This window comes from Zonotrichia leucophrys, chromosome 28 (assembly GCF_028769735.1).
Source record: "Zonotrichia leucophrys gambelii isolate GWCS_2022_RI chromosome 28, RI_Zleu_2.0, whole genome shotgun sequence".
NCBI lineage: Eukaryota > Metazoa > Chordata > Aves > Passeriformes > Passerellidae > Zonotrichia > Zonotrichia leucophrys.
In genome coordinates this window covers 3,295,503-3,315,508 of record NC_088197.1, presented here as the reverse complement: position 1 = coordinate 3,315,508, position 20,006 = coordinate 3,295,503, and the positions used below count along the sequence as shown (strand labels likewise).

Below are 20,006 nucleotides of genomic sequence, written 5' to 3'. Positions count from 1 at the left end.
TTTGGAAATGGACGCATCCTAAGATTTGCAATGTTGTTCTCAATCTCTCAACCGATGCTCTAAAATCCTCAACTTTGATTATAATAATTGCTACTGTGACACCCAGGCTCTGCAGAGCAGGGAACACCGTCCCTCCTCTTCCTCTCCTCACTGAAGGTTTTACACCCATGGAGCTGCATCTCCTCAGCAATTAAAGAGCAGCCAGAACTGGCACCAAACCCAGACACAGCACCGTGCTCTGCAGCCAGAGGGTCAGACAGAGACCAGAGTCCAGAGGTGGAAAAAAGAGAGAGGAATCATCTTTATTTGTGAAGTGTTAACAGATGGAACAGCTCAATGCTAACCAGCAGTAAAGGTGTTAGACTCCCCTGAGCACCCGTCTGCTCACAGCCCCCAAATCACAACGGCTCAAGCACAAAGCACAAAGCTGTTAAAACCTTAAAATCACCCCCAGCCCCAGCTCAGCCTGCCCCTCCCCACTGCACAGACACGAACAACCCATGGAATAAGTTACAGCAATCATTTATCCAGCAATCATTTATCCAGCAATCATTTATCCAGCAATCATTTATCCAGCATCCAGCCCCTGGCTGCACAGTAACCAAGAGCAGCTTGGCAGGAGCTGACAGGGAGCCCTGGCCAGGGAAAAGGTGCAGCCCTGCTCCTGGTGATGCACTGGGAAAGACACAAAAAACCCCTTCCTGAACCCTCTCAGGTCATCTCCCCACAGCCACCAAAGCAGCTCCTCCCTCATTCCCATAAGCAGGTGGGACACAGCTGCATTCCCACCCTCCCTCCCCACTCTGTACCAACATGAAATAACCTAGGACAGAGACAGTCAAGAGATCTAGACTACCAGGAACAAAGGATTTTACATTTTACAGGTAGAAAAAAAACCCTCCCACGACTCTTTAAAAAAAAAAAAAAAAAAGTGTATTTTATATTTCTACAACTTAAAAGTTTCCTTAGAAAGTGAAGTAACTGAATCTCAGGGACGCACTAGAATATTCCATGGTGCTATTTTACCAAAAAAAAAAAAAATAAAAGAAAATAAAATTGTCCAGACGAGTTCTTCATCTACGCATCACCTGGTAGGAGAGAAAGAAAAGCCAGTTAGATAAAGTGGAGTGGGGTGGCAGAGCTGGGCCAGAAGGGGCTCTGGTTTCTCCAGAAGCCTCAGCAGGCTCAGACCTGCAGCTCCTGCCCCAGGCACCCACCTGGGCCTCTCTCAGTTGGCGTTCCTCTGGCGGACGTTCTTGTCCTTGTGGTTTGTGGCATTGCTCTTCCTGGGGAGGGAGAAGGGATGTGAGGAAAGGGAGAGCACAGAGTCCCCCCAGCAGCACCCCTGACCAACAAATGCCCAAGCAAGGGGTGAAAATCAGACCCCAGAGCAGGGTCAGACACTGGTGCCACCCCAGGGATGTGTGGGGACATCAAATGAACCATGGGGGGACATCTGCCCCCACTGAGGATCATCCCACACTATCACAGACATCTTTTATGGAAAATCTTTTCTTTTAAGATTTTTTTCTTCCTGAGAAGCTGAGAGGCTTCAGGAACAAAATGTAAACATTGATTATCTGCTGCTGTGGAATGCAACAAGTAAATCTTTAATTAGCCCATGTTGGATGTTTGTAATTAATGGCCAATCACAGTCAGCTGACTTGGACAGAGCTGAGCCACAAACCTTTGTTATCATTCCTTCCTATTCTATTCTTAGCCAGCCTTCTGATGAAATCCTTTCTATTCTTTTAGTATAGTTTTAATGTAATATATATCATAAAATAATAAATCAAGCCTTCTGAAACATGGAGTGAACATTCTTGTCTCTTCCCTCATCCTCAGACCCCTAGGAACACCACCACACCAGCTTTTATCTTTACATATAAAGCTTTTATCATTGCATAAAGCTTTTATCTTCAGAGCAGATTCCCTGGCTGGGTGAGATGTACCAGTACAAATCTGGCCAAACAGGAATAGACAAGGTACTCACAGTGGTGCAGAGCCTCCATCATCATCTTCACATTCAGGACAGCACAGGAAAGAGAAAACAAAATATAAATAGTCAGGGAAGAGGACATTCAAAGTGACCTCTGCCTGCCCTTAAAGCAGTGGGAAGTGCACTCCAGGCAGCCATTCTCACCATTCAAACCTGGGATCAGCTGCCCTGATGCACCCCCTGTGCTCACCCCCAGGACCTGGGATGGCTCCCAGAGCCCAGCACACTCCCAGCAGGTACAGGGGAAGCCAAACAGGATGTTCAGGACGAGGATTGAAGCAGCAGCAGCAGCAGGAAGCCCTCCCTCCCCTCCCCACAACGCTGTGCTACCAAAACAAACACTGCACACCACGTTCTGAGCAGCACAGCTAAGGAAACACCTCTAACAAGCCCTGCAGCCTTTCACCAGCTCCCTGAGGTCTCCTTTGCTCCTCCATCACCTTTTCTCCAACTCTGGGCACTGGAGCTGCCCATGGCTGGTGACAGGGCAGGGACAGACACATCTGGAACTGCCTTTACTTACCAGGAGAGGTGGCACCCAGCAGCACAGAAAGGAAGAGTGGACAGGTAACACCAGCAAGGATATCACCCCTAAGTCAGGTCAGACTGTCCCCATCCCAGGCCAGATTGTCCCCACCCCATCCCAGCAGGGTCCAGCTCACACAAAGTTCTGGGGGGAATGTGTTATAGGAGCCTTCTTGAGCTAAATCTAATAAGTTCTCAGAGGTCTGTAACACAGCCAAGGTAGCTCAGCTACCTTTGGAGGCATAAAAATCAGCAGGATGGCTTCTGTGGCAGTGTTGGAAACAAAAAGGTTTAATAAAAGGTAAAATAACAAAAAGAGAAAACTGAGCCAGGTGCAGGTCCTTGCTCCTGGTAAAACACCTCACAAAAACCATTCGTTTCTTTGTTCACTTCTTTTTCTAGTAAATTACCCAAGCAAGTCTTCTCAGTTTCTGTCTAATTGGCCATCTTGAAGTTTGAGGTGAAGTTCCCTAGACTTATGAGGTGTTGTTTTTCACATAATCAAGGAGAGAAACTTCTGGGCTTCTTTCCTTTTTGAGGGGACAAAAGAGAGTTTTGTCACCCCATCAACAGAGGGCACATTCCTATAGGAACTGGCTCAGACAGGCCTCACTGTCACCCCTCAGGAGGGGCAAAGCTACAGAAATTTTGGGGCAGAAAAACACAGATTATACCAGGGAAGTAGGGGCAAAGCTAGAGGGACTTTGAGGCAGAAAAAACCACTATGTGGGGGCAAAGCTACAGAGATTTTAGGGCAGAAAAAATCACTTTATACCAGGGCAGTGTAAAGCCAGGTGTGGTTACCAAAGGGATGTGATGCTCTCTCCTCACCCATGAGCATTTGGGAACTTGAGCTCCTCTTGCCAAGGAGCATCAGGACATTTCAGGACATTTATCCGTCTGTCAAAGCATCTCCTACAGCTCTGATCACAAAGTGTTTTTGCTGGGAGATGCAGCCACAACATCTTTAGGACATCAGGGGTGTCAGAGGGCAGAACAGCTGCTTGTGAAACCGCCTCTGGTGGAATTCCAAGCCCTGCAGTCAGGGCAGGGATGTGACATTTATCCCCTGTGCTGCTCCTGCAGGGGTCCAGGGCAGGAAGGATGCAGAGAATTCACACTGCATTGTTAACAGCATCAGATAAAGGAGCTGACACAATGCAGATGCTCAGCGATAAGGAAAGGGAGGAGCTGCTGCTTCCAGAACAGATTAAAGATAGCAGTGGGTCTTTGAGATCCAGGATGTGCTGGATCTGATGACCCAAAACATCCTGAAGTGAACACAAGATTTACAGTCACACACACAGCTCTCAGCACCACAAAAGCTCTGGTAACTTATTTACAAACCACCTCGTGCAGAGTGGGAGCTGCCAAAGCAAACCCAGCCCTGCAGACACTCAAGGAGAGGAACTGGAGAGACAAAGGGTCAGGCTGACCTGCTCAGAACCCTCTCCTGCTCCAGACTCACTGCAGCACCGCCACAAACAGTGCAATTCATGCCTGAAGCACAGACTGGTTCCTCAAATGCCCTCAAACCACCCCTGCTCTGAGAGAGGGACCTCAGAACCCCCCACAAGCTGCAAACCACTGATATTCCCACACTATTGCATTGTGATTTCAGGGTTTACCTCAGAACCTTGGGTCCCACCCCTGATAATTCCCTCCCAGGTGTGTCAGTGACCTCTCCTTTCCCCTCCCAGCACTGTCTGTCAGTCCTGGAATTCCAGAAGGGATTGGAAGATTCAAAGGATGCCCTCCACGCCTGGGGTATGCTGCCCAGAAAAAGGTACCCAGAATGTCCAAAAGCTCTGTTTCTATTGCCTCATGTTGTCCTAATCCAAATTGTCCATATTATTAATACCCTAATTATATTACTATAGTGCATAAATTATATAAATGATAAAAAAATATATATACACTACATATACAGTATATAAATTGCCCGATTATTATTATTACTCTAATTATATTACTATTTGTATAGTGTATAAATTATTAAAAATATATATACACTAAATATAGCATATGAAGTGTCCAAATTATTATGACTCTAATTCTATTACTATTTTTATAGTGCATAAATTCTATAAATTATAAAAAATATATATACGCTATATATAGTATATAAATTGTCCAAATTATAAATACTCTAATTATATTACTATTTTATAGTGTATAAATTAGATACACTACATATAGTATATAAATTGATTATTGTTACTCTAATTATACTACTAGTTTTATAGTATATAATTTATATAAATTTTATATAAAGATATATATTTTTATATACCTATAAAAATTATATATAAAAAATTTAAATTTCAGATATAAATCTTATGTAAGAATTTTTATAGATATATAAATATATAACTTTTATATATTTATTTACTTATATTCATATTTATTTATTTAGATTTATTTCTATATATATAAAAATTATATATATGATATATATTATATATAATATATTATATATTTAAATATATTTATATTTATATAAATGTATAAAATATCTTTATACACCTATATTTATATTATTTATATATAAGTACATCAATTCTATATATAAAAATTTTAGATATATAAATATGTAATTTTTAATATATTTTATAAGTATAATATATAAATTATATATATAGTCATACACATTATATATAAAAATTATATATAATATACAAATTACATATAAATATACTAAAATTATATATAAAATTTTATATATTATTATATATAGAATACACAATTATTTACTAAATTATTTACTAAATTATTTACTAAATTATTTACTAAATTATTTACTAAATTATTTACTAAATTATTTACTAAATTATTTACTAAATTATTTACTAAATTATATAACACGCAAATATATATTATATAAAAATAAATATGTATTTTAAATTCTATATATTTATATATATAATTATGTGGTTTTTTATATATATAAAAATAAAAATTTTTAAGTTTTAAAAAACAACCGCCCAGCCATTTTTCACCAACCCCCATCTGCCTCTTACCGTCAGGAACCTCATCAGGCTTCCTCCTCTTCTCGTAGATGAAGATGATGGTGACCAGGACCAGCACCTCGGCCACGATGCCCAGGAAGGGCCAGAGGGCGGCCAGGCGGCTGCGCACGCGCAGGTTCACGGTGGCATCGCCCGTGCCCAGCGCGTTGGTGGCGTTGCAGAAATAATCCCCCGTGTCCTGCTCGATGTCCAGCTTCAGGATCCTCAGCTCCGTCTTGTTGCCGCTGGATTTGATGATGTACCTGCCAGAGGCGTTCTCCAGGCGCTGCAGGGAGGAGGAATGGGGCGAAAACGGGGGTTTATGGGGTTGGGTCTTCACAAAAATAATTATATCTGGTGTAGTTAGAAGTTAGCTGTTGGAAAAATGTGTCTCAGAAAGATTATATACTGCTATGTTAGAAATTTGGCTCTTCACAAATATTAATATTATATGTGTTATATTAGAAAGTTATGCAATGTGAGAAAAGTGTATTTATATGATTGGCTCTTCACAAATATTCAAATTAATATTATACGGGCTATGTCAGAAAGTTAGGCTGTGTTGTGAAAAATGGTTGGCTCTTCAGAAAGATTATATATGTGCTATGTTAGAAATTTGGCTCTTCACAAATATTAATATTATATGTGTTATATTAGAAAGTTATGCAATGTGAGAAAAGTGTATTTATATGATTGGCTCTTCCCAAAAACTGAAATTAATATTATGCGGGCTATGTTAGAAAGTTATGCTGTGTTGTGAAAAATGGTTGGCTCTTCACAAAGATTAAAACTAATATTATATGTGCTATGTTAGAAATTTGGCTCTTCACAAAATATTAATATTATATGCGTTACATTAGAAAGTTATGCAATGTGAGAAAAGTGTATTTATATGATTGGCTCTTCACAAAAATTTATACTCTGTGTGTTATGTTAGAAAGTTATGCTGTGTTGTGAAAAATGGTTGGCTCTTCAGAAAGATTATATATGTGCTATGTTAGAAATTTGGCTCTTCACAAATATTAATATTATATGTGTTATATTAGAAAGCTATGCAATGTCAGAAAATGTATTTATATGATTGGCTCTTCACAAAAAATTAATACTCTGTGTGTTCTGTTAGAAAGTATGCTGTGTTGTGAAAATGGTTGGCTCTTCACAAAGATTAAAACTAATATTATATGTGCTATGTTAGAAATTTGGCTCTTCACAAATATTAATATTATATGTGTTATATTAGAAAGTTATGCAATGTGAGATAAGTGTATTTATATGATTGGCTCTTCACAAATATTCAAATTATTATACAGGCTATGTTAGAAAGTTATGCTGTGTTGTGAAAAATTATTGGCTCAAGCTAAGCTGTGTGAAAAACGTGTATTTTATGATTTGCTCTTCACAAATATTAAAATTAATATTTTATGTGTTATGTTAGAAAGTTATGCTGTATTGTGAAACATGCATATTTTACTATTAGCTTTTCACATATATTATAATGAATATTACATGTGTTATGTTAGAAGTTTGACTGGTTCTTCACAAATATTAAAATAATTATTATATGTGTTATGTTAGAAAGTTATGCTGTATTAGTTTTCTTAAGAAGTGTGTGTCCTTTTTGATGCTTATTTTGCCCAGAAAATGTCTGTAAATCTTTGTTCTTATTGTCTCGCATTGTCCTAATCCCAATTGTTCAAATTATTATTACTCTAATTATATTACTATTTTCATAACAATTTTATTACTATTAAACTTTTAAAATTTTAAAAACAGGTGATTGTCATTTTTCACAAGGAAGAAGAGGGATCTCAGGGTGATGGTTTCTCTCTGAGCCAGGTTTTATGAACTTTTAGAGAACTTATCACACTTGAAGTAGTTTAGTTACCCCAAATGGCTTAAAATTAGGATGGCTTTTGAGGTAGTGTTGGAAATAGAAAAAAAGTTTAATAAAAGGCAAAATAACAAAGTTCAGAAAGAGAAAAACTGAGCTAGAACACCCCACAAAAGCGATTATTTCTTTTGTTCTCTTCCTTTTTCAGTGAATTATCTGGGTGAGACCTCTTGGCCTCTGTCCAATGGACAGCCTCAGGTCCAAAAGTTCCTATGAGGTGCCTTTATACAAAATTTGGAGAGAAATTTCCGGGCTTTTGCCTTTTTTTAAGCATTCAAATAATAATTTAGTCACTCCATCAACAGGGAGCAGTGTTGAGAAACCCCTTTTTCTGGGGAGCACTGAAATTTGGAATAATTCTGGTGCCTCAAGGACTGGGCAGCAGGGGAGATGGAGAAAATAACAGCACTTACCCCATGCCCACTTTTGTGCCAGGACCAGGTGGTGACAGCAGGGAAAGAGGGATTCTTGCAGGTCAGCACCCCTGTGTCCCCCTCGTTGCCATGCTCTGATTTCTTGTATGCTGTCACCTGGGGGGGAACTAGGCAAAAAAATGAAAAAAAATTAAAATTTGGACATGTCATTATAGAAATCACATATTTGTGCTTGCTGCAGCTCATCTCAACAGAATCAGCTACTCCAAAAACCTCAGTCAGGGTTGTTCCTCTGACTGGTTTGGCATTTTTTAATTTATTCAAATTGCTTCAGGAATGGCTCAAACAGATTTCTGCAGCAGGTTTTAAATCTCTATCCATTATTCCTGTGGGAACATGCCCATAAAGGGTGGTTTAATGCCAGATCTCAGGGCTGGGAGCAGCTTTTTCAAGCTGAAAAGACAATTTCTGCTTTAAAATCACCTTTCAAGCAGAAATTCTGTTCCAAATATTTGTTCCAAATGCACCTTGTTGACCTTTCCAAGGCTTGTGAATGGATGGTGCTGTCAGATATATTTTAATTATAAAGCTAGAAAACTCTACCAGGACAGGGGATCTTGACCATTATGGAGTAGCATCATGCAAAATCTTCCCAGGGAGTCTTTGGGTCTGTTAGAAATGGGAATTTCAGTATAAAAGTAATGTATCTGTCAGCACACATAATGGGAGCCCAATTTGTCAGAATTTGTTTGATTGCTTGCATCATGAAATACATGAATATGCAACAAGCTATTGCTTTTTAAAGTGTTTTTTAAAACACTTTTTAATTGGTGTTTTGTAGAGGCCTGGTTGCAAATAACTTGTACAATGATTAATTCTGAAATATAAGCTTTTTATTTAGTCAACAACCTCCAGCAAAGTGCTCAGGAGGTCACAGCTTCCCCTCAGAGCCCAGGAGCAAAGAGATGAAATTACCAGAAATATTCACTTGTCCTCTGGTCTGTGGGTTGCCTTCAAAGATGCACTCGTAGATGCCAGAGTGCTCCTCCACCGTGCCCTCAAATCTGCCAAAAAACAGGACTCAGGTAAGCAAAATTTAATTTATCCAGAGATTCTGAGCTCCACACTGAGGGAATCACACACCCAACAGCATCAGCCTCCTCCATAGCAAATTAAATCACTATAGAACACAAAAAACCCACAACCACACACTGCTGCTCTCAAAGAGAAGAAAAAGGAAGTTTATTTTCTGATTTTTAACATTTGTAGTTTTTTAAAAGTGACAGTGCCACCTCTCCAATGACACTGGACAAACCAACAGTCCGTCAGATTTCTCCTCCATGAAAGAATGCAAAATAAGTTATTTACAGAAAGTGTGTGAGAAATTTTATTACAAGAATGTAAACATCAGAAGGCTTAGAAAACTTAAAAAATCAGGGTGACACCCCCAGGGCAGTGGCACAGGTGTGAGGTGCCCCCATGTCACCATAGGACATGAAACAAAACGAGTGCACACACTGCTGCTCTCAAGGTGAAGAAAATTGAAGTTTATTTTCTGACTTCAACATTTACAGTTTTCATTACATTGGAAGGTGGCAGTGCCACCTCTCCAATGACACTGGACAAACCAACAGTCCATCAAATTTCTCCTCCTCCATAAAGGAATGCAAAACAATGAGTTATTTACAGAAAGTGCGTGAGAAAGTTTGCCACGAGAATGTCAACATCAGAAGGCTTAGAAAATCTTAAAAAAAACCAGAACAACAAATTTCCCCCATTCCAGCAGAATATTTATTGTGTACCTACAGCAAGCCAGGCCTCCTCACACACTGAGGGTGGCAGAAGAGGGTTTCATATTCACCGTGCCTGACAAGTTCTGATCACTGTTCCAGCTCAGTGAAACACATGGCAAAGATCACCCAGGCCGTGCTGCTTTGGATTGATCCCCTCACAGAATAAAAAAAAAAAACCCCTCACATTCTCCTTCCTGTAAAGCTGCTGCAATGAGATTTAGTGGATTATGCAGCCCTGCAACAAACATCCCATTCTGCTGCTCAGTAATACCCACTCGAGGCAAGGGGCCCACGCTTTGTCCCATGGCTGCACTGGGACAAGGGCCTGTTTGTTCACTCTGCCCTGCACGGCTCTCCCCACTTCCAAAAACCACTCAGCTGAGGAATTGAGGTCACACGAGGGAGGCTGGGTTATAAATACTTTAATCCTTGTTCAGCTCCCTGTTGCTATGGGGAGACAGGCACGTCTGCAGTGCCACACAAAGGGACGTGAGGCCTGCACAGCTGCTGGGTCACTGCCAGCCAGCCCTGAGTGTAATCAGAAAGGAAAGCTCACTGCACTGCCACAATAAGGCTGATATTCCTGCACCCAGCTCCTCCTGGGACTCTAGCAAGGGAAGGCCCACTTAGAAACAACACATCTCACCCTGATTTTTTAAGATTTTTCTAAGCCTTTTGATGTTGACATTCTTGTGACAAGCTTTCTATAAATAACTCATTGTTTTACATTATATATAGAGGAGGAGAAACTTGATGGATTGTTGGTTTGTCCAGTGTCATTGGAGAGGTGGCACTGGCACTTTTAAAAAATTATAAATGTTAAAGTCAGAAAATAAACTTCAATTTTCTTCACCTTGAGAGCAGCAGTGTGTGTGCACTCATTTTGTCCTATAGTGCCCTGGGGGCACCTCACACCTGTGCCAGTGCCCTGGGGGTGCCACCCTGATGTTTTTAGATTTTCTAAGCCTTCTGATGTTGACATTCTTGTAACAAACTTTCCCACACACTTTTTGTAAATAACTTATTGTTGTGCATTATCTGCAGAAGAAGAGAAATCTGATGGACTGTTGGTTTGTCCAGTGTCATTGGAGAGGTAGCACTGTCACCCCTCCAATCCACTGGCACATTTACCAATCTATAAATGTCAAAGTCAGAAAATAAACTTCCCTTTTTTCACCTTGAAAACAGCAGTGTGTGTTGTTTTGTGTCCTACAGTGACAAACATGCACTGGAGCTTCTCACCCCACACACAAGGAGTGAGCAGCTGGTGGCCTGCCCGCTTCAAAGCTCTGGAACACCCAACAGCCAGAGCCCAGCTGAACACCTGCTTAAAATCAGGAAATCCCTTTCTAAGAGGATATTTGTGGCACTAAACTGCCCCTTTCTCCTCCTTTTCGCTGCCCATAAAGAAAGGAGAGTGCTGGGCCTCACCACAACTCTGTCAGCCCCACCCCTGGTTACAGCTGAGGCAAACACCAGCTGCTTTCTGGGATAAAAAAAACTGATTTTTTTTTTTTTTTTTTTATGCCCATGTTCTGACCTTGCCCTGACACTCACGTGTAGCTGGTGGAAGCACCAGGCTCGTTGTCCTCCTTCAGGGTCTTCTCCTTGTGAACCCACTTGTGGCCAGTGATGGTGTGTTGTGGATCAGACATGTTACACCACAGGGTCACCTTGCCAGCATCCACAAGGAAATTACTAGCAATATCTGGGCCTGCATTGATAAAAAAAAATTGGATTTAAGTTAACTCAGGGTACAACAGAGCTGACGTGGCGCCCAAGAACCTGCAATGCAAACCCCACAGAGCTCCTTGTCTCTATTCCCAGCTCCCACTTACCTTCAACACAGCTCCCTACCAGCCCTGGCCAGCACCAGGGTGTCCCCAAGGGCAGTGCCCAGCCCTGGGATGGCCCTGCAGCTGATCCCACCAGGAGCTGCTGTGTCCTGCATCACTGCAACCTCTGCTGTGTCCTGCATGGCTGGGTGCAGCCCCAGTGCTCAATAAGCAATGGAAAAGGTCACTCTGAAGGGCAGAGCACGGCTCTGCTGCTGCTGGGAGCCACCACAGAGCTCGGGTGGCGACACCTGCCAGCACCTGAGCAGCTCCAGACACCTGCAGGGAGCACGGAGGGCAGCCAGGAGCCTCTGAGGTGACACAGGATGGTGTGGCAGCCCCAAGGGTTTGGGGAGAATGGCTCCAGGGAGAGCACAGAGCTGGGGCTGCCAAAGGTCCTGGGCCTCCTCCATGAGCCAGGCAGCAGTAAATAATGCAAGCTAAGATGACTCAGGCATTTCTGCTTGCAGGAGGATGTCCGAGAAGGCAGCTGCCATCAGCAGCACCACTGCACAGCCCCGGTGCCACTGCAGCCCCTGCCCTCCCACCCCAGCTCTTGCCAGGACATTTTGCATTTTCTCCTATCCAAACTCCACTGGAAGAAGGGTTCTGCTGGAGCTCTGCACTCCATTCCTGCTGAAAAGGCAGCTCTCCTAACTGCAGCACTCACAGGGAAACCTCAGCAGGATTTTATCCCCCTCCCAAGTTTCTAGCTCTGGAAGCAGCAACACTCTGTGAGCGGGATCCTTTCACAGATATCTTTTTATGTAAAATCCTTTCCTTAGGATTTTTTCCTCCTGAGAAGCTCAGAAGCCTCAGGAACAAAATGTAAACAATGGTTATCTGCTGCTGTGGAATGCAACAGGTGCATCTGTGATTGGTCTTATGTGCTTGTTTGTAATTAATGGCCAATCATAGTTTGGCTGTCTCGGACTCTGTGTCCGAGCCACAAGCCTTCCTTATGATTCTTTCTTATTATATTCTTAGCTAGCCTTCTGATTAAATCCTTTCTTCTATCCTTTTAGTATAGTTTTAATATAATATACATCATAAAATAATAAATCAAGCCTTCTGAAACACGGAGTCAGATCCTCATCTCTTCCCTCCTCCTGTGAGCACCGTCACAGGAACCCAGCCACATCCACAGGACAAGCAACACCACCAACACTCAGGTGTCACACAGACACGGCCATTTCAAAAACGGTTGCATGTCTCAGACCTCAAAAGCAAGATTTGTGGTTTTTTTTCCCCCACCAAGAGTCTGGGTTCACCATAACACGGAAGCGAGCTGAAAGCAGGGCTGCTGCAAGGAGAAGGAGCTGGATGAGCTGCAAGGAAGGGCTGCTGGTCAGTGGTGGTTGGGGAAGAGTCGACCACAGAATGAAGGTTTAATTCTGCAGCCAGGCGCTCAGGGAAGCAGCAACTTCCAGGTTCTTTGGCTCCGGAAAAGGCGCGGGATGGCCGGAGGGCGAAATTTTATTGATCGGGGAGAAGCCACAACCCTTTTTGAGCAGCAGGGTCAAGTCACAGGTAGTGGTGGTGGTGGTTTGGGGGGACACATCAACACAGGGTGGGAGCCTCTGACTTCTACAGCCGGGGTGGGAGGGTGGGGAGAGCTTTCAGGACACGGGTGAGCACGGGGGTGAGCACGGCGGGAGACTCGAGACACCGGTGTCCGAGCAAAGTGCCAAGGCCTCGGCGTGTGGCCACTCACGTTCGATGACAAAAACGTTCGCCTGGGAACGGATCCACTTGACTTTGGGGCTCTTCGACAAGTGGTTGCGGTCGGGGTCGTTGCTGGCCCGGCACTCGTACATGCCCGAGTCGTCGGCCGTGAGGTTGGCGATGGAGATGGTGCTGGTGGAGTGCAGGTTGTAGGTGGCGTTGATTTTGACACGGTCCTGCCGTGCGCCATCCCAGAGCTGGGCATGGGTCTCATTGGGGTCGTTGCCCTCAAACCACCACTGGATCTCGGGGATGGGATTGCCAATCGCCTCGCAGTACAGCTCCACGCTGTCCTGAGCCAGTCTCTTTTGAGACAGCGGTGACTTTATAAAGCCAGCTATGAGTTGGAGAGGTATTAGTGCAAAGTGTTAGTGCAAAGCAAGAACTCACCTTCCAGCAGCAAAAACAACACTCGGTGGCTGAGGAGAGGCTGCAGGGTGTCTGCACATCAGCGTGCTCATCCCTCCCTCCCCTCCACACTCTGAGCCCTGCCTGGCTCGCTGGCATTCCGCATCTCCACGGCAAAACCAGCACTGAGTGCCACCATCCAAACCGCAAAACCAGCACTCGGTGAGTGCCACCATCCAAATTGCAGAACCAGCACTCAGTGAGTGCCACTCTTCAAACTGCATCTCCCACCTGCTGTGAGACACAGCCCAAGGCCCCTAAGCATGATAAAACCACTCAATTTGTGTTTCAATGGCTTATGCAGCCCCCACATCCCCCAGCCTGTGCTGCACAGGTCACATCAGCATGGAAAGCTGGGGACAGCAGGACCCTGAGCCCGCTCAGAGCCAGTTTAATTAAGACAACAGCAATGAGAAAAGAGCTTCCCTGTGGCCTCAGGAGGAACGTGTCTGTTCCCCCTCAGTGCACAGCCCCAGGCTGCCTGACTGTAATTGGGAGCTGGCCGGGGTCCAGACCCCCCCTTGCTGAGCCATGGCACAGCCACACGTACCAGCCACAGCCACATGCACCAGCTCACACCCTCCTTCCATCCCTCAGCCCCCAAAATGCCCAGCAGGAACCTCCAAGCACAACCCCGAGCTCAGAACTTTTTTTGGGAGAGGCGAAAATTCTCGCAAACCCCAAGGTGTCACGAGGCAGGTGAGGAAAGATGTAAATTTGTTGTCATACAAACAGAGAAATCTGATTTTTCATCTCAGGCAAGACCAGCCTGCAGAGCTGAACGGGCAAACAACAGACCAGAGGCACAGGCAGCAGCTGCAGGCTGGAATTTGGGTGTTTTTCACTCTGCCCTCGCTGGAATCAGCCAGTCCAAAGGTCGGTCCCTATTGGAATTAAATACCTGCCAAACAACCCTGAGGCTCCAGGGCAGCAGCCCCAGCCCCAGGAGCCCTTCCCAGGGTGGGCAGGAAGGGAGGCTCAGCAGCTCCACTTGGGGAAAATCCATCAGGCACAAGCAGAGCTCACTACGTGACCCAGCCCCAGCCAGGTTCCAGATGGAATTAAGATTGAGACACATCCTTCCTGTGCTAACAAGCACCCCAAGAACCTTCCAGGAATTAATTCGCTCAGTTAAAAGCACTTGGTGATTACACACAACCTTCCATGGATGTACAGGCAAAGAGGAACTGGGCTTAGGAGAAGTTTTTTGGTGGGTTTTGAAAGCCTGAAGATGTTTCAACAAGAAATCCTAAGAGGAAGAAATCAGTGTCACAAAACCAAGATTGCTCAAACTCAATAAGCCACAAGTTAGCCCATAAGCTAAGCTTGACTCCTAAAGAAATTAATTCCACATTTTTTTTAAGGAAAAAGTAGCTTTTCCTACTAAAGCTATGAAAGTTTTGAAGAATAAGTAAGGCTGAAAGAGAAAGGATCCCTAATTGTGGGGTGACTAAGGCACTCTTAGGAGAAGGCGGACGTGAATTTTAACTGAGTAGGAGGTTCAGGGGTACCCATAGATGTTATGGGATGGGGCCATCAGCTGGGTTACATTCTCATAACCACACCAGAAGGGTTTTTTCCACACCACAGCCCTGTGATCAAACACTCCCAAGGCTGCCAAGCAGCCCTGGAAGTGCCCCCAGCACTTTGTGTGAGCCCCGTCTGCTCCGAGCGCAGCCCGAATTAAAGCGGGAGCTGGTAAACAGGGTTACATACGTGATTATGACGTGAATAGCCTCAAGTTATGCTGCGAGTTAGGTGCTCGTGCAGTTCAACAGGTAAGTCAGAAGCAGCAGCAGCCTCACATTCCCTGGGATTATGCTCTGGTGGAACGCTGTGACACAAGAGGAGGAGAATGACACCAAAACAGGATCGTCAGGCTGTGCACTTTTCAGGTAGTGCAAGTGGCAGTCAAAGTGAACTCGCAAGAGCATCACATTCCGGATAGCATCCTGTCCAGAATCCACAGTGGAACCTTGGAGCACAGAGAGGAAATCAGCAAACACGGTCATCAGCTGCTGCACATTCAAGACGCGAAGTGATTAAATAGAGCCAGAAGCAGCACCACAATTAAACGGGTAAATTAATTTACACTCAATGTCTCCAAAAATCAACCCAGGGCTGGGTAAAGTGCCTCGAGTGGGAATGCACAAAAGAGCAAGAGGAGAGAATGACCAGCACAAAACCACTGGGATCGATCAGGGCTGCTGCCACATTTTCCAGAGGGTACAGGCTGCAAGTGGGGCAGTTCAAACAGGTTAAAAGGCTCCAGCAAGCAGCACTCACATTCCCATGGGATTAATGCCCTCCCTGGGCTAGGGAAAGTGAATGTAGAGCCCCAAACACAGGAGAATGACCAGCACAAACCCACTGGGATCGATCAGGGCTGTTGCCAGGGTTTCCCAGGTGGGAGGCTGCAGATGGGGCTCAGCTCCCAAAGCCCAGGCGCTCCCCATAGATCTGAGCCCGGATGCCTCCCCGGGCACAGCGCGGTATCCGAGCCAGCAGGACAGCAGGGGAGGCAGAGAGAGAGCAGATAACATTCTCCAGAGTCACCTTCAGACTAAAAACAACCTCTCCCCCCGCAGAGGGAGGAGTGCCCGGGGTGTTCACAGCATTGGGACTTGCTCGAGGTGGCAGAGCCCTGCTGGGTTCATGTTCCTGCCTGGCCTGAGCTTTGTTTCTCGCTTTGGGAAGGGGGTAATTGAGGAGCTAACCCTCTTTTTTTTGCCATTTAAAATAGCTATTAAAGCTGCCCTTAAGCTTTGCACAGCCAGGTCAAAGTCAGGGTCCCTCCCACTGAGGGAGGCACAGAGTCCAGGCACAAACTGACCCATGGTCCGTGGGGTGAGCTGTTACCCAGTCTGCTCCATAAAACCAAACCTAAACATTGCTCAGAGGCCAAACCCCACTGTCCAGCCCCTAATCTCCATAAAACCAAACCTAAACATTGCTCAGAGGCCAAACCCCACTTTCTAAAGCCCACTCTGCTCCATAAAGTCAAATCTAAATATTGCTCAGAGGCCAAACCCCACTCTCCAGACCCAAATCTCCATAAAGCCAAACCTAAACCTGCTGAGGGGCCAAACCCCACTCTCCAGCCCCTAATTTCCATAAAGCCAAGCCTAAACCTGCTCAGAGGCCAAACCCCGTTCTCTAAACCCCACTGTGCTCCCTGGAGGCACCAGCACAGCTCCACACCAAGCCCAGGCATGGCCAGGCAGGACATGGGCATTACACAACCCAAGGGCCAGCTCGGTTTTTGCCGGGTTTTTCCCACCCAGGGCAGGAATTGCCTCCTCTCCATCCCACTGGTGCCAGACCCAGGCTGGAGAAACCCTCAGGAAACCCTCGGAGGCACAGAAGGAGCGGGGATGTGGCCAAGCTGGGCAGCTCCAGGTGATAAATGTGAGGTTTAGAAGGAGAATTAAAAAGCAATTCTGTAAAAAAACTATTACAGCACACACTTTCCATGATTCACCCACTCCTTCAGTCTTAAGTTTCGGTTCTACCGTGCTGAATTAAGTGTGAATAGGCTACAAATTGTTTAAGAATTCAAAACGCCGGGCAGCCAGGACCAGCGACCGAACCGGGGCACGGGGAGAGCCTGGCCCGGTTCGCCGTGAGCTCCTCCCGAACCTGCGGGAGTGAAAGGGGGAATCCGGGAGGAAGAGCTCTCGGTGCCCACCGGGGGCTGCGGAGCCCCGGGCAGAGCTCTCGGTGCCCACCGGGGGCTGCGGAGTCACCGGACCCGGGTAGAGCTCTCGGTGCCTACCGAGGCTACGGAGCCACCGGACCCGCTCAGCCCTGCGGGAAGAGCTTTCGGTGCCCACCGGGGGTACGGAGTCACCGGACCCGGGCAGAGCTCTCGGTGCCCACCGGGAGCTGCGGAGCCGCCGCCCCGCACCGGACCCGCCCCGCGGATTATCCTGAATATCTTTAAGGTTTTTTTTAAAGCCCGGGGGAGTCGTTGCTGCTCCTCAGCCGCGGAAACCGGAGAAGCGGCTGCGGGGAGTAAACTCTTGGCTTTTCCTAAGGAGAAAACAACCCAGCGCGGTCCCGGTTGCTGCTCCGGTTTAAGAGATCACCGGGCACGCGGCGCATCCTCCGCTCGAGCTCCGGGACTGCCCGATGGCAGCACCGAGCCCAGCCCGGCCCGGCCATTCCCGGATAACCCCAGGGCGCCTCCGTTCCCGCGGCCCCGCCCGCCGCGGACGTGCCCCGCCGCAGGCGCCCGCGCCGCCGCTCCTCCCCCCATTCCCGCCGCTCCCGGAGCCCACCCGCGGGGCCGCGATCCCGCCAAGGCCCCTCGGAGCCCCCGCGGGACTCCCCTCGGTCCAACCCCCTCCGCCACCCCGGTCCGCCCGAATGGATCCCCCCCCAGCCCGGAGCCATCCCGGCTCGCCCCGGTCCGGTCCGTACTTGTCCCCGCGGCGCCGGCGGCCATCGAGCACAAGACGAGCAGCGCCAGGAGCGCGCGCGTTCCCGCCGCGCCCGCCGCCATCTCCGCACGCGCCCCCACCGTGCCGCGCGCGCGCTATAACCGCGACCGGGGGCACCGGGGGAGGCGGGGCCACAGAGAGCACCGCCCCCTCGCCCCCTCCGTTCAGCCAATCGCAAGGCTCTGCGCCGGTCAGACCCCGCCCACTCGGCGCGGCGCGGCCAATCAGAGAGGAGATCGAACGGAGCGCCTTCTCGTCTCTCCTGGCCCCGCGGGCAGAGCCGGTTCGGGCCGGTCCCGCCCGGCCACGCCCACTTACCGGGACAGCCAATGGGAACGAGCGTGGGGGCGGGGCTGAGGGTCCCGGTGGGCCCCCGGTGCGGGCGCTGCCCCGGGCGGGTCCGGGAGCGCGGAGGGACGGACGGGGGGGCGGGAGGCGAGCAGGTCCGCACGTGTCCGTGCCTGCCGAGCCGGGGCACGCACGCACCGGGGGCAGCACCGGGGCTCACCCGCCCGCCAGGCCATGTGGCTCGGCGTGGGCAGAGTCACGGGGGAGCCGGCGGGGGCTCGGGCAGGCCGGTCCCCGGTGTGAAAAATGCGTATTTTATTATTGTTTTTCGGCAAATTTTAAATTAATATTGTATATGTTGTGTTAGAAAGCGATGCTGTGTTAATTCTCTTAAGTAGTGCGGTAAATATAGTTTTAGGTTATAACAAAATGTTAAAATAGAAACGATGCTATGTAGGATACTTGCAGGGAAATAGCAGCCACAGGACACCTCAGTCTTTCAGAGAAAGAGAATTTATCGCCCCATTATCAGAAGAAACGAACTTCTTCCCACCTCGAAAGCGCTGTTGGGATTCAGATGAAGAAGTCGACGATGACCAGACAGAATCCTGTGTTTGAATGGAATTTATGCATCATGTATGAGATGTATGAATATGCAACAGGCTGTTGTTTTAAAGGGTTAATCCTTTGTTAATGGGTGTCCTTTTTCAGGCTTATTTTGCCCAGAAAAAGGTACCCAGACGTCCATAACTCTTTGTTCTTATTGTCTCGTATTGTCCTAATCCAAATCGTCCAAATGATTATCACTCCAATTGCATTACTATTTTTATAACCATTTTATTACTATTAAACGTTTAAAATTTTAAAAACAGGCGATTGGGCGTTTTTCACACCGGGCAGGTACCGGAGCTTCCCGGCGGTTCCCGGTGGCACAGCGGGACGCGTGGGAAGGGAACCGGGCAGCGCTTCCTCAGCGCGGGGAGTCCGGCACGGACAATGGGACAATGGGACGATGGGACAATGGGACAATGGCTGCTGCGGGGACACCGCTGCCGGGACAGAGCAGCTCGACCTGGCCCTGTCCCACATCCCCCTCCGGTTCTCGGGACAGCCCCGCTGCCCCCCGAGCTCGGCCGGACCCCCAGAGATCCCCAGATTTAGTCCTGTGGTTGCTCTCTCCCTGCGAGTCCTTTCTTTAAAAAAGTACAACCTAAAACAGAACAAGAAAACCCGTTAACAAAGGATTAACCCTTTAAAACAACAGCCTGTTGCATAGTCATACACCTCATACATGATGCATAAATTCCATTCACACACAGGATTCTGTCTGGTCATCGTCGACTGCTTCCTCCAAATCCTAACAGCACCTTCGAGGTGGAAAGAAGTTCATTTCTTCTGATAAAAGGACAATAAATTCTCTTTCTCTGAAAGATTCAGGTGTCCTGTGGCTGCTATCTCGCTGCAAGTCCTTTCTTTAAAAAAAATTATCTTACATAGCATCGTTTCTATTTTAACATTTTTTAATAACCCAAAACTATATTTACCACACTACTTAAGAGAATTAATACACCACAACTTTCTAACACAACACATATAATATTCATTTGAATATTTGCCAAAAGCCAATCATAAAATACGCATTTTTCACAGTTTTTAAGCCGTTGCAGAGCACTGGGATAAATCAGGCTTCTCCAAGGGACTGGGCAGGCAAAAATCAA

The 20,006-nt window shown here is 46.6% G+C and overlaps 1 protein-coding gene across 2 annotated transcripts; it reads right to left on the bottom strand.

The window, feature by feature from the left end:
* Positions 1 to 277: 277 nt before the first annotated feature.
* Positions 278 to 18,136, bottom strand: BSG (basigin (Ok blood group)). Of its 2 annotated transcripts, XM_064734221.1 has the most exons (9): positions 17,981 to 18,118; positions 13,140 to 13,487; positions 11,148 to 11,304; positions 8,773 to 8,861; positions 7,837 to 7,964; positions 5,545 to 5,818; positions 1,994 to 2,018; positions 1,218 to 1,286; positions 953 to 1,088 (listed from the first exon to the last, which is right to left on the bottom strand). In XM_064734221.1, exons 1-8 carry the CDS (start codon positions 18,060 to 18,062, stop codon positions 1,229 to 1,231), a joined length of 1,161 nt encoding a protein of 386 aa, XP_064590291.1. In that variant the 5' UTR covers positions 18,063 to 18,118; the 3' UTR covers positions 953 to 1,088; positions 1,218 to 1,228. The 2 variants fall into 2 exon arrangements, with proteins under 2 accessions (XP_064590290.1, XP_064590291.1); XM_064734220.1 differs by lacking the exon at positions 13,140 to 13,487 and having other exon boundaries at positions 278 to 1,088; positions 17,981 to 18,136.
* Positions 18,137 to 20,006: the final 1,870 nt, after the last annotated feature.

What these genes read in the sequence shown, in the direction of transcription:
- BSG (XM_064734221.1), bottom strand. Translation starts at nt 18,062, where the DNA reads ATGGCGGCGGGCGCGGCGGGAACGCGCGCGCTCCTGGCGCTGCTCGTC. An exon ending in CGCCGGCGCCGCGGGGACAA is followed by an intron (nt 13,488 to 17,980) that starts GTACGGACCGGA and finishes TCCAACTCATAG; the next exon opens with CTGGCTTTATAAAGTCACCG. An exon ending in GGCACAAAAGTGGGCATGGG is followed by an intron (nt 5,819 to 7,836) that starts GTAAGTGCTGTT and finishes TCCTCCCTGCAG; the next exon opens with CGCCTGGAGAACGCCTCTGG.